The sequence below is a fragment of the Parus major genome, chromosome 1, assembly GCF_001522545.3.
Source record: "Parus major isolate Abel chromosome 1, Parus_major1.1, whole genome shotgun sequence".
NCBI classification, from domain to species: domain Eukaryota; kingdom Metazoa; phylum Chordata; class Aves; order Passeriformes; family Paridae; genus Parus; species Parus major.
Window position 1 is genome coordinate 34,234,351 of NC_031768.1, and position 13,095 is coordinate 34,247,445.

A 13,095-nucleotide genomic window follows, 5' to 3' on the forward strand; every position below is an offset into this window, starting at 1 on the left:
AATATTGCTGCATCTCTGAGCACCAGGGCTAGTACAAGGAAATTATTTGCATATCTCTGAAGCCATCCTGCCCTCCAAAGCTCTGACACTTGGAAAAGGTGAAAGGAAGCAGTTTGCCAGAGTTCTGTTTGCAGCAACACTAGTAAAATACAAGCCCAACAAAGGCAGCCAGAATAAAAGAGCTCCGGCACAGCAAGGCTGATCTGCACGCCAAATGCTGCTTCTGCATCTGCTGGGATTGCTGCAGGGCTCAATACAGGACCCCTCCATGCACGGACACACTTCTGTTGGTTGAGTCAGATGGAGGGATGGAGAAATTTGTCCTGAGAGAAGTGTGTTAGACAGCTGCTGCAGCCGTTCAGCTTTGCATCATGACCAGCAGGCAAACACAGGGAGGCTGCCATTGCTCACATCAGCCCCGAGGATGCCTGTGCCACAGCAACCTCACCCTCGACCTCCAGAGAGGCACAGGATTTCAAGAGCACATAGACGCTTTGCCCTCCACCCCAATTAGTCTCCACCATCTGTGCTGTACATCCTGGAAGCAAAAAAACAGATCTGAGCTCAGGTCAGGAGATAGAAAGAATTTTCATTTACACAATGCACAACTGTAAAGATACACACTCCCCAGTATTCTTTTGCTCATACTTCAGGAGTATCCCCTGAATAGAAATTCAGAAATTTACCTTGAGAAGTTGCTCAAATAATGTTAAGCCAAAACACCTTTGAAAGACTTTTTTATTTTTATTTTTTTTAAAGGCTCTGATCTTTCAGATAGTTCATATCAAGGCTGCCAAAATAATCTTGCCCTGTAGTTTGAGGGCAGTTTCTCTTATTTGAGGAAAAGCCATTTTTAATTCACTAAAAGTGAGCATACAGAGGAATACCCAACAGGCAACTGAGCCTGTCTCCTTCCTTAACAAAAGGGAAAACCTTGTAAGTGTAGCAGCAAGCTCTCTTTTTTTAAATTATTAACTACCTAACATTCAGTAGACACTAAAAGTGGCATGCTATTTATTTTCTCTTATCCAGAAACATCATCAGCTTTACTTAAAGGTCCCAAATGTTAACTCAAAAATGAAAGTTGATTATACTTTTAATTCCTTGAATTAATCCAATACTTCTTGAAATGTTAACAAATCCCTTGTCTTTTCATTGTAAACTAATAATGATTGTGTTTATTCTTCTGGTATGCAATCCAAACAACTCCGTATCTTTCTTATTTTAATTATCAATAGTCACCCTTATAATTTTTTCAGAGTGTATGTGAAATTTGAAGTGGCAGCACACAAACCATTAATGCCAAACACCTCAGTTCTGATATAACCTTCTTATATGTTTTTCCCTATGATTTAGCTGTATTGTTTCCAGAAGATTCAGTTTTAAAATATCACTGATAACATCATGGCATAAGAAAATGAATAACTAAACTGAACATGAGCTTCTACTTTGTAATTGATTAGCTGTTGCTGAAATGTTCTGGCAAAAGATAGTATGGGAACAAAAAACTGACTAAACAAAACATGGATGTGTGATTGTTCAGAGGTAGAAATAAATTAGAATAAGGAAAATATTTTTTCTGCAAAACTATGCTGAACAACTGTTCATATAGATATAGTAATACATTCCAGTGTGCTGCAGTTCTGCATTTATTGTAATATGTTCAAATTATGCACATTTTTAATTAGCTTTAATGGATAACAAAAAATATATTCTTTTTTAATTCTATGACTAGCCAATGATCGTATTTCTCACTCAACGAATGAATACATTCCAAGAGGGCTGTCTTTGTAAGCAGGAATTTATGATAATTTTCTATAAAAGTTTTAATGAAATTCTTGGTTTCTGATCCATCTTATGTAATTTAAAGAACAAAATGTATCTGACACTGCATGCAGCATAACAAAAATTTTTATGATAGTTGTAAATATTATAGGCTAGACATACCCCATTTTTTATGGAATTATGCAGGAGAATTTGCACTATTCCTGCTCGTACTGCAGATGATGACAAATATTGCTCTAATGCCCATACCTCCCCCTGCAAAGACATCCTTCATCTCCATTATAAAATGTGTTTTAAGAGCTGTAAAAATACAAATATTTCACTCATCTGGATTTATTTACAGAGAGCAGCTTGGTGGTTTTTAAAGTCAGTTCACTCAAACTCACTGCAAAATAAAAATTTAAAATCTCTTTTTCATATACAGAACAAACTGTCTGCCTTCCCAGCCAGACTCACAGAAGACTGTTTGGAGGCAGATCCCCCTCACACAAGTTCTTTTATCTCCAGACAGCCAAAGGCTGGGGAGATAAATCAATAGGTCAGCCACAAACACTTACACATAACACCTTCACTGCATGAGGTGAACCTTTATAATCACATTCACCCAATTCTTGTTATTTACAACAAAGAGATACATATTGTACAAAAAATGTTCCCAAGGGGAAAAATTAGGAGACAGTTACTTCCTCTAAAGCACAAAACCCTTCCTCTGTACTGGCTTTGCACTGTTTTAGCTGATGCCTTTAGCATCATTTCCAATCCCAAAAGTGCAGGCACATGGGGCAACCCACTCCACAGAATGTCAAAACTGTTCTGTTCTGCACACCCCTGCAACAAAACACCTCTGGGTGTAACTACATGTGAAATAGCATAGCCCACTTCTCTCTTGAGCAGAAGAGCCATACAGCAGCATGCCCTGGCAAGGCTGCCTATACCAGATTGCTTGTTCCACCTTGTTCAATTGGGCTGTGCAATCCCAGAGTACACCTGCCCTGTAGGTCTCTTCTGGCTAGTGAGTAATAAGAACTTGTCATGCCTTATTGTAAGAATTGTCCCCATTGCTTACTGCAGGCACAAGTGTGCCACATGTCTGCTTCTTATAGGTACCGCTTCTTACTGCCAGGTCTGGGCTGAAGAGCAGAGGATTTACAGCACTGCTGGAAAAGCTGTGACATAGCTGCTTACTAAGCCACATCCCTAACCCAGAGCCCAGTGCTGCAGGTATGCCACATGTTTATTGGTATCCCAGGAAAGTCTTCTGAGTCTCAACAGGACCACACAGAGAAGCCAGATTAACAGTGTATGAGAAATGAAAAGATAAAAATCCTAACAGTTCAGAAGAAAAACACAAAAACACGAATTAAACTTGGTGCAGCTTTCCAGTGCTATTGTCTTACTCCCTGTCTTCCCAAAGGGAGCTTAGACTCTTGCATTTCCTAAGATAATTTGGAGCTTTTTATATGTGTGTATGCAATTTTCCAAAGCCAAATTGGAGGAAAATGAAGCAAAGCAAGAACTTTTACCCCATGGCATGACAATGACACCTGGATGATACCACTCCTATGGATGTGACCCTTGGGGAGATGCAAAGACACCTGTTTGTCTGGCATCAGTGCTGGAACAATGTCTATGCATGGACCTTTCCTGGAAGGTACTTGCCACTGTAAAACAGGTTTGATAAAGGACAGGGACCGAGCCTGGCTGGGGAGAACCATCTCCAGAGAATTAGGTCCCTCCTGCCTCATCCCAGGACAACTTCTCCATAGAGGTCTCCCTGAGCCTCTGCTCCAGCACTCAACAAGTTCCCATGAGCTCTCACCTCCTGCTCCCTTCTCCTAGGATGCTCTGCACCACCCTTTTCTGATTACCTTTCCTTACAGCTTCCTCAACTCCCTGTGCTGGGCAAAATGCATGGTCATGATGAACTAACGACAGTGCTCTGCTTCCCAGCCTCCCCTGCTCCCTTACCCCCACAGTCCAGTGATCCTATGCTGATCTTATCAAGGAACTGCATGTGTTCAGGAAGGAGGGGAGAGGTTCAGCCCCAGACATGCATATCAGCTCCATCTACCTCTCTGCCTCTCTGCAAAAGGTAAGTTCCTTCTCCCTAATTCTCTTACCCAGCCGTTGTGAGTACCTCCTTTGTGTCTCAATTGCACATCACTCAGCACCCTACAAGCATTTGCCTGTCACACACCTGGCTCACCCTCCCCTTGCTGCTGAGGCTTGTTTCCTGCTGGAGCCATGATCCGTGGCTCTGAGGCTCCTTCCAGCTTCTCCATCCCCGCTTCAGTATCAACCATCTGTAACTAACTTACAAGTTTTCTTTGTACAAGTTACATCGAAATGGGTGATCAAGCAGAAGAGAGGTTCCAACCCCTTCTCCACCAGTAGCAATAATTCTCGTCTCTATTAAATATCAGTAAACTTGCAAGTAAGAGATCAGTCAAGAGTGCCCTCATGGAGAAAAGAGTCAATCACATAGTACTCAACAGACACTCGAATCTTCAAGGTTAAGGTCTCAATCCTTGTGAATTACATGGTGTCTAAGCCTTTCCAGCCGCTGACTGAGACATTTCCTACATTTCAGACATACCTAATGACTCTCTTCATCCTCACTACCCACCCAAGCTCTACCTCAGTACTTGCTCTCTTATTAATTTTCTGATATTTAACAAGAATATATGCTATGTTCATAGTTTAATTCTCTGTAAAAGCCTTTTAATCAGAAAATTCAAATGTTTAGCAATCAAGGTTTCTGTCATCCTGACAGTTCCCAACTAACTGTCCTATACCATCAACACTTCAGAGTTTATTTTTCGTGGGACAGAAACTTTCACAGAGATCATGGAAGACTGAGGCCACCAGTGTGGACAGTGGAGGGCCTGGAGGAGCCTGAAGTGAGACCTGGTGCCCATCTCCACCAGCTCAGAGGCAGCCATGAAGAGCAGATGCAATGCTGGTGCCCAGTCTCAGCGCTGGTGCATTTGTCTGTATGCAGCACCTCCCACCAGAGCTCAGGATTGTGATTCGAGCAGAAAGACCTACTCAGGCTTGACTCAGAATATTCTTATATATACAGGCAAAATACTCCATGAGGAACACATGAAAGGTGTCTTCTTAAGTGCAGTCCTTAGCAAGCTTCTGACTTGAAGCACAGGGGAATATTCCACATGTCACAAAAGATGCAGCCACCACTGACACAAAGGCAAGATCTTGTCTGCATCCAGTTCCACACTGTGATAACAACACAGACTTTATGAAAAACCTTCCCATGTTTTTTGACATTAAAATAACTCCTAAGATGTTTGTCTTATCGTTGCTGGAAACAGATAAACTGTTTGATCTGGCATTACAAAATGAAATAAAGAAAAAAAAGTCAGCCTAAGGCAAATACTTGGCATAGAAACTCTTAGCTCAAACACTAAAAGTTTGGCTAAGTAGAAAGGAACTGAAAACTGAGTAGTATCTACTGCTGGTGCTCCCAGACCCACCTATAATGCTCACAAGGGAGAAGTGTATTAGCTGTGCCAAAGAAGATAAAGTGGTGTGTCTTTCCAGAAAAAAACCAACAAGTTCTTAGTTTCTCAGTAGGTTAAAGCAAAGAAAAGGAAAAAATGCAGACAATCCACATTCAAGGACTGTGAGAATAACCAAACCTTGGTAGGTACAGAACAAAACTGAACCAGCTGTAACACCTCTGTAAGAATAGATTCATATTCTGAATCAATGTCACACCACTACACGTGAGCACAGCACAAGCTAGATCCTTGGAAAATGTGTCAGTTAAAAAAAGCAAATACATTCCATAACCAAGGTTCTGATTTTATGCTAAAATACATCAGAGCATTCCTAATTAGGTCTGGTTCAAAAAAACCCTTTGTCTCCTAAAAATATGCTCAGTAACTGTTTGGTTATTTGAGTTGGCACAATGGTGAGTCAGCCCACTCACAATCAGAAAATAGGAAAGTCAGTCACAGCTTTCTAATTCAATAGGATATTCTCTCAGAAGTAAAACATTTCAGTTTGCAATTTGTATAAAAAATACTTTTACCTAAAAGCTATGAAAGGATTAAGTAAAAATAAAACATGGCTCACTTCTGCCTTTCAGAAAAGCCAATGGCAAATGTTCCACACACTTAAGTAGAACCAGTTGGGTTTCCTAATCCATCAATGGCTGAATTTTGTAACTGTCTTCTACTGATAAAACATTCACTTTCAAGACATAAAAGCAAATGGGTCAAAAACCTGCAACATGTGGAGCCAGAGATATTTCCCCTTTCACAAAGTGTTTGATATCACAGGCAGAGAAAAAAGCTTTGGAAATAATCAGAAAGACAAAGATAATATCAAACAAAAGTCAGGATTTTCATGAATGAAACCCTTACAGTTTAAAAGCCAGAAGAGTCTAAGGTTACCCCTCTAACTTATTTGTTCTTCCAATAAAAAATAAACCTTTTATAGGAAATCTGACATCTTCTTGCAAGATACATAAAATTCTGGCAGACTAAAGTGCTGTCCAAGTATAATGAAATCTCTAGCTGACGACTGCTGCTAAAAGTTCATATGGCAGATAAATGCTGGCATTGCACAACACTCATTTGCTCTGAATGAGCCAGGCTGGATACTGTCAGCAGTGTCATCATGCTCTGACACATGTGCCCAGACAAGTTACTCCCAATACCCAAGGCACCTAATACCTGTGGAGAGCAGTGTGTGAGCAGACAGACTCCCCACAGTCAGCTCTCTTAAAAGGTGATCTCTTCTGAAAAATCTGAGAAGATGGCACTTGTCATGCACAGAACTTTGTAAAAAAAAAAAAAAAAGGGCTCTGTGAGTTTCTTCTAATTTCTAATTTTAGAATAAATTAATACTGCATGTTAAGGTTCTTATGAATCTTTCAGTTTTTTCCTACCATACATGGAAGATCCATTGAAAACCAGTCTCTCCACCACCTCAAATTAACTTTTCCAGGTAAAACCGTCTCCCAAAGGCCCAGCTCTTCCATGATATCTAGTACTTATCATCCATGACTGACAGGTAAAGGCTATTTGCTCTTCTGCTCATCCCCTTCTCTCTTTGTCCCTATCCCTCTATATCTTTTCCACCACAGCTTTGCTTGGGTATTCCTCTAATTTGTCTTTGAGGAAGGATAAACGTGATGTTGAAAGCAAGACACTGGAAGAACTTTAATGAGATATCGTATCCTGAGTTCACCACAGCTTTCCTGTGTGGCTGGAGAAGCATTAATTTCAATGAAATCCAAGTTTCACTGGAGTAACAACACCCCTCCTCACAAACTTTGCCCCAAGCTCTTCTGCAGTGAATTTCCACATCTCTGAGGTTTCTTTCCTTTTCATCAGAACAGTCAGTGTAGCCTGAAGCTTCTACGGGCAAAGGAGCTGGCTCTTACTTAATCCAGTGGGACAGGATCTTTCCAAAGATCCCACTGTGATAATTTCAAACAATTTAACTATTAGTGAATTCAACTTATAAATATAACCTGTGAATAGGTAAATATGTATAGAATTGTTTGCATTTGATACATGCCCTTGTTCCCAGCCCTCAAATTTCATTCCTCTTCTGAAGATCTGATCCTGCAAATACTCAAACACAAGAATAATTTAATATATGACCAACCATGACAGCATCCATGGGACTATTCAAAGGACTCCTGGCAAAGGATTATGACTGACCTGCACATCTGGATTGTGTGTAGGTAACACCAGAAAATACCTATATTTCATGTATACAGCCACTGATACAGCTTTTAATGTGCTCTAGGAACTGAAGAGGTAAGCTTATACAGATTTATTCATTCTATCAAGAGACTGATAATTTCTCAGATGATCCACAAAGTACCAAATATGGTCATCTGAATTAGCTAGCAGTTCAGAAGTATTGCTTTTAAATTTGCTTACACAGGCTTCAACCTGAAATATAATAACTGTAAACTGTCTGCAATAGGCTAATAATAGCCTGAAATCTCTTAAGTTGGCATTTCATTGTTAATGAGCTAGACAGTGCATTTTTGGCATCCAGAGTAATTCTGGTGTCACTAAATATTTTGTGATTTTTGTGTTGGCTCTATTGGTTTGAAGATCATTAAGTTCTGTAAACAACATACAAGCAAAAGCATTAAATACAATGTGCCGAGAAAAAGTTCCAGCACCCAGAGAAAATTACTGCCTTCAAGGCTAGAAAAAACATCTCTGGCATGAAACTACTGGTCATAGAATTCTACAAAGTGTTTTAGTAGCTGTCACTTTTTCGACCACAAGAAGACAGCAGACTTTCTAATGCATTTTAACAGCAATGCCATTTTTAGGAATGTATTAAATAATTAACACTAGTGTACATGCTGTAATTTGCTAAATGCTTTTCAGCTGTACAAAGACACAGTTCTTTCCAAAACAAAACTAAAAATTAGCACCCAGTTGCTAATTAGCAGACTAGAAGACACATTCTTCTGACCTTCTGTCAGATTAAGCTTTCTGCACTGCTTGTACTGCATCCCTCTTTTTGTGGCTCAGTTCAACCATTTAGCTTACTTCTTATTTTCTACAGAAAATGAATTTGTTTTCTATGTCATAGCATTTTTGTCCTTTTAGCACTAACATATTAAAAAAAAAAGTTTATATAATACTCTATTTGCATTTTTAATATGTTTTGTTTATTTTAAAAACCAAGAGCTGAGCATGCACATTACTGATGCAAAAAGCATAGTAATGGAAAAACAGGCCCTTATTTGTCAGCTGAAGTAATTCGTGCATTCAACCAAATTTTTCCTTTTAAATTAGAAATTAGAAAGTTAAATGCACATGCTAAAATAAGCTATAACAAAAAGAGGAGGTGACTAGTGCACTAATCTCCATTTAGCTGTATATCTAAACTTTCACATGACTATTGTGGGACCTGGATGTTTAACTCTAGCAGAATACTTTGAAACTCAGGATTTTAGTATTAATTTAATTTCCAGCTAAATCCTTGAGGTAGATAAGGGAGAGAGAGAGAGGAAGTGATAAAGAGACATTTTTTCAAAAAAATCACCACTGACCTTAAAAACTGCTGAATTTAAATAACAATCTTAGGTTAGACATGTAGTATTGATTATTTATTTAGTAAAGTAATTCACATGAAACCCCTTGTCTTTAATAATATTTCAATGTTAATTTCATAGCTTGCATTTTTGTAGAATGCTGGAACTTTTATCAAGTTATCTTCAAACATTTGGCTTTTTGACAGGTTTGCACAAGTCTTCAATGAATACCTTCACATACATACGGGACACACATTCAAAGAGATAATATGTGGAAAATTCACTAATATATACACAAGATTATAGCAATCAATTTAAAAGATTAAGATTTAAGCAATTAAATAATTCTAGTATGTAGTACAAAAATTTCAGTGAAACAGTTCTTATATTTTTACACTAAATGTAACAGAGGAGTACAGCCCTGATAATAAAATGCTTGGTCCTATGAAGACAGAAATATAAAATTTTACTAGCTTGGTGATAATTTGATTTAGAACCTCATGGGATGCATACAAAGTCTGATTTTCAAAACCTATGGGAAAGGCAGTGGAACAGGCAACTGTGATGAGGCTTTTGGAGGCTTTTGAAAGAGTAGTGCTTCCAGCTCTGCAGTCCATGACGGATTGAATCACCCTCCTCAGTGCATTGAGACTTCATATATACAGAAATATATTTATATATATATATGTAAGGCAGAAAGAGGAAGGGAAAGGGAAAAAGAAAAGTCAACCAGATATCCAACCAGATAACCCAAGACAGTCAGCACTTGTCTTGACTGTTCTCAGTACTGGTGGTTTTTGCATCAGGCCATTTTTTCTCTATTAGGTATGTTCATTTTTCTCTTATGTAGCGAGGAAACATTTGGGCTTCCACTATGGAATGAAAGCTACTAGTGAAAGTGGGCTTTCACTAGTTACAAAACTAAATGCTACAGATTATTTACAACAGCAAATAAAAAAGAACATAAAAAAAAAAATAAAGTGGGAAAGAGCATTTAGAAGTCGAGTCATTGCCTGGAAATGGCCAGAGACTCACCTAATTCTATCGGATTCTTTACCTGTGCTTTGAACATGATTCTGCTAAGGCCAAAAAATTACTTGAACCATTCATTTCATTGTAGATTCTAAAAGGATTTTTCTCAAACAACATATTTCTCTTGCCAAATGTATTTGGTAAAAAAAGTATGAGTGAAATCAAATGTTTTTCTAGCAAGTCACAAATACATAGACTGAATCAGGCAAATTTTAGTCTCAAGCTCCTTTCTTAAAAGAAGTTTTGGGCTTATACTCTTTGGTCTTGTAACATATTAGGAACATTAGGAGAACCATTTTCATACAATTTTGTTTCTTGGATAAGGAGACACATTTAATTTTCATCCAACCCAATTCAGCAGCAGCTAGGGCAGAAAAAAATCCTATATTCCACAGGGCTTCCCAGTTGCTTCAGCCTCATAATTTTTCCCCCAACTGTCCTCCAAGCCCCTGCTAACAATGCTGGCTCTGCTCATGCTGAAAACTAGTGCAGGGCAGGGGATGCCTGATGGGTACATGGAATTAAAAATCCCTTTTCACATAAAATGCTGGTTTTTTCAAATAGTGTTGTTCCCATCTGTGTAAAAGTTTTTACTCTGTATGTTTAAAAGTAAGTCTGGAAAGATTTTGTAACTAGGCTTAAATATCCACTAATTAACTATAAATATGACTAGGCATAAATACCCACCTCTAATTATTGCTCAATTAAAATAATAATGGTAGGCTTCTTTCTCTAATCAAAGAAAAATGAACTCTTAACTGAACATTTCACAAATGTTTCATATCAATCAGCAAATAAAAAACCCTTGAATTTTTATTGCAGTATTTACTTGTGTTACTGAGAGCTTTTTACAGCATCTATGATTAGAATAAACCCTTTTATTTACAGCATGTTTGCTCTCACTAGGATTGAAGTGTGCACAGGAAACCAAAAAATGTTCTCTGGGATGTCTTAATAAAAACATATGTAAATAGTTGGGAAAACAAAAACAGTAGCGTATAAAAGCAGCAAACTTCTAAAAGAAGCCTAAATTGTTGCTGGCAGGTTTTTCCCCTAGTTAAATAGACTGGTGAAAATTCCCCTTTAGGACAGTGCATGCAGAGCATGCATGGTTTCTGGAAGTACAGGCTGGCTTCCAAACTGTGGCTATAACACAAAATTAGATAGCGAGTATGTGAAGAACAAAGGCTAAAATCCCTAAGAATTAGAAATTTATTTGATAATTGTATGAATGCAAGGTAAATATTGTCTTTTTAACTTGTGCTCTGACCACTAAGGATGCAGTTTTATGAACAGCTTTCCAGTAGCAACTGGATCTATGCACTGACCTCTCTGAGACTGCTGGAAAATTTGCTAGATTATATTTCAGGTGTATTAGACCCCCCTCCCAGCTCATCAGCCAACAGCAGTAAACAAGTGTTTATACAGGGAAAAACATAAGGGGAGAGAAAGTAAATAGAAGTGAAAAGATAGATTTTCTACCAGCATAAAGTACAGCTTCTCTTTCTTATTTTTCTTAGAGATGCTCAGATTCTTATATAATTGCATTATTTTTAGTGCTGGAGAGCTAAAAAATCACAGCAAAGGACCCAGACTTGCAACAACATGAGCAGGTGTGGCACTGAAGTGTTCAGACTGCTCACCTGACAATCTCTCAAAAAAATGCAATTTAACTCTAGAAAGACATACCAGTTAATGCAGCCTTACGGTAACCTGCTGTATGGTTCAGATAATCTATTTGAAATGTGAAGTGATAGACGAGACCTCCATTTGTCACATCTTCCTCTGCAGATAAGTGAAGATAAAAACAGAACTCACCATTATTCACCAGGACATGGAGTGGACAATTCTTTGCTCTAAACTGCTGCACAAATTGCCGTATAGACTTCATGGAAGCCAAATCACAGTATAAAAACTCCACTGGAAGAGAAGAGGAAATAAAAACAAAGAAAGTCAATTACAGTGATATAAAACCACATAGACATCAGCAAGGACTCCTGTGATAGCATCACTAGTAAAGTAAATTTTTAAAAAGAAAATGGACTTTTCAAAATGAAGGGTGAAGCTGGTCTCAAGTTCTTTCTTTCTCCTTCCTCCCTTCATTTCTATTCTTAAAATATTGATTCTTCCCAGAGTGAATATGGGGAAAGTGGCAGTCAGGAGGTGAAGGAGGGCATCAAACGAAGCACACGGGTTTTACCCTATTTTTCTTACTACTGCTACCATTCAGGAAGAGGAGCTACAGTGCTGCAGCACTGAGATGATCAGGACATGGCAGCTGGAAATCAAATGGGGAGAGGGCACATCAGACACTACAAGGTTTCCCTGTGTTTCTGATGCAAATATGCTGCCCTTTGTTTTTTCCCAGACTATCTACTGAGTACCAGTGGTTGGAATAGTTTATAAAACAAAGATTTATTGCCAGTGGGAGAGATGAGCAGCAGCACACCCTGAACACAGCAACTCTGCTGATCACTAAAAGGAAATAGAGCATTGTAAGTAATGATGTGGCTCCTGTGGACATTCAGGGACATTCGGTATCCAGGTCACCTGGGAGCAACAACCAGACACGAAAATGCCGTTTAAATGTGGGTAAGAGTTGTGTTGACACTTGGCTTTGGCAATGGCAGTGTGATTTGAGAGGAACATACCTCACATGAATATTGTGGGTGGCATCCTGCCTATGCTGCTGATGTCAGTCAAAGGGCAGGCTGGCAGGGGCAGGGGCCTGGCAATCTGACTGCACACAATGAGATTGCTCAAGGGGCAGGGTGTCAGTGTCTCAAAATGTATTTGATACCAGTATGTCTTTATTTCCATGAAAACACATATCAAACAAGCATCCTTTTGTCCGAAGCATTACTCAGCCATTGACCTGCACTAGAATGCTGCAAAATTAATTAGTCAAAATAAAAAATATTATTTTGATCCCCCAGCAGTTTTAAACACATCAGGTCTTAAAATTCTCCTGCTGCAGTTATTCAGCCTTCACCCTGGGCTCTCACAGCACTGCCTCATCGATTGCCTTGCTTTGCATGAAGCTCTGATCAGAATTATGAAGTGAGAAGAAGCAGTGCCCCCTGCCAACAGCAGTAGCTGTCCCCACACAAACAGTCCAAATTTTTTACAAGCCCTGCAAAGGTGAAAAAGAAAGAAAATTATAACCTCGTCCAACTGTTTTAGCCTTTAAAAAAGTTTATATTGCATGTCGGGCTTTTGGTTTGTTTCAGCATTAGCTA

General features: G+C 38.8%; 1 protein-coding gene across 2 annotated transcripts in view; it reads right to left on the reverse strand.

Moving 5' to 3' along the window:
* Positions 1 to 13,095, reverse strand: part of DHRSX (dehydrogenase/reductase X-linked) — a 202,580-nt gene that overhangs the window by 49,019 nt on the left and 140,466 nt on the right. Inside the window, exons 4-5 of one of the 2 annotated variants that reach the window (XM_033513822.1) lie at positions 11,675 to 11,776; positions 449 to 538 (exon numbers count right to left, since the gene is read on the reverse strand). In XM_033513822.1, the coding sequence (XP_033369713.1) occupies positions 449 to 538; positions 11,675 to 11,776 (192 nt within the window). The remainder of the gene's footprint in view (positions 1 to 448; positions 539 to 11,674; positions 11,777 to 13,095) is intronic. The other variant, XM_015625572.3, reaches the window with a different exon arrangement.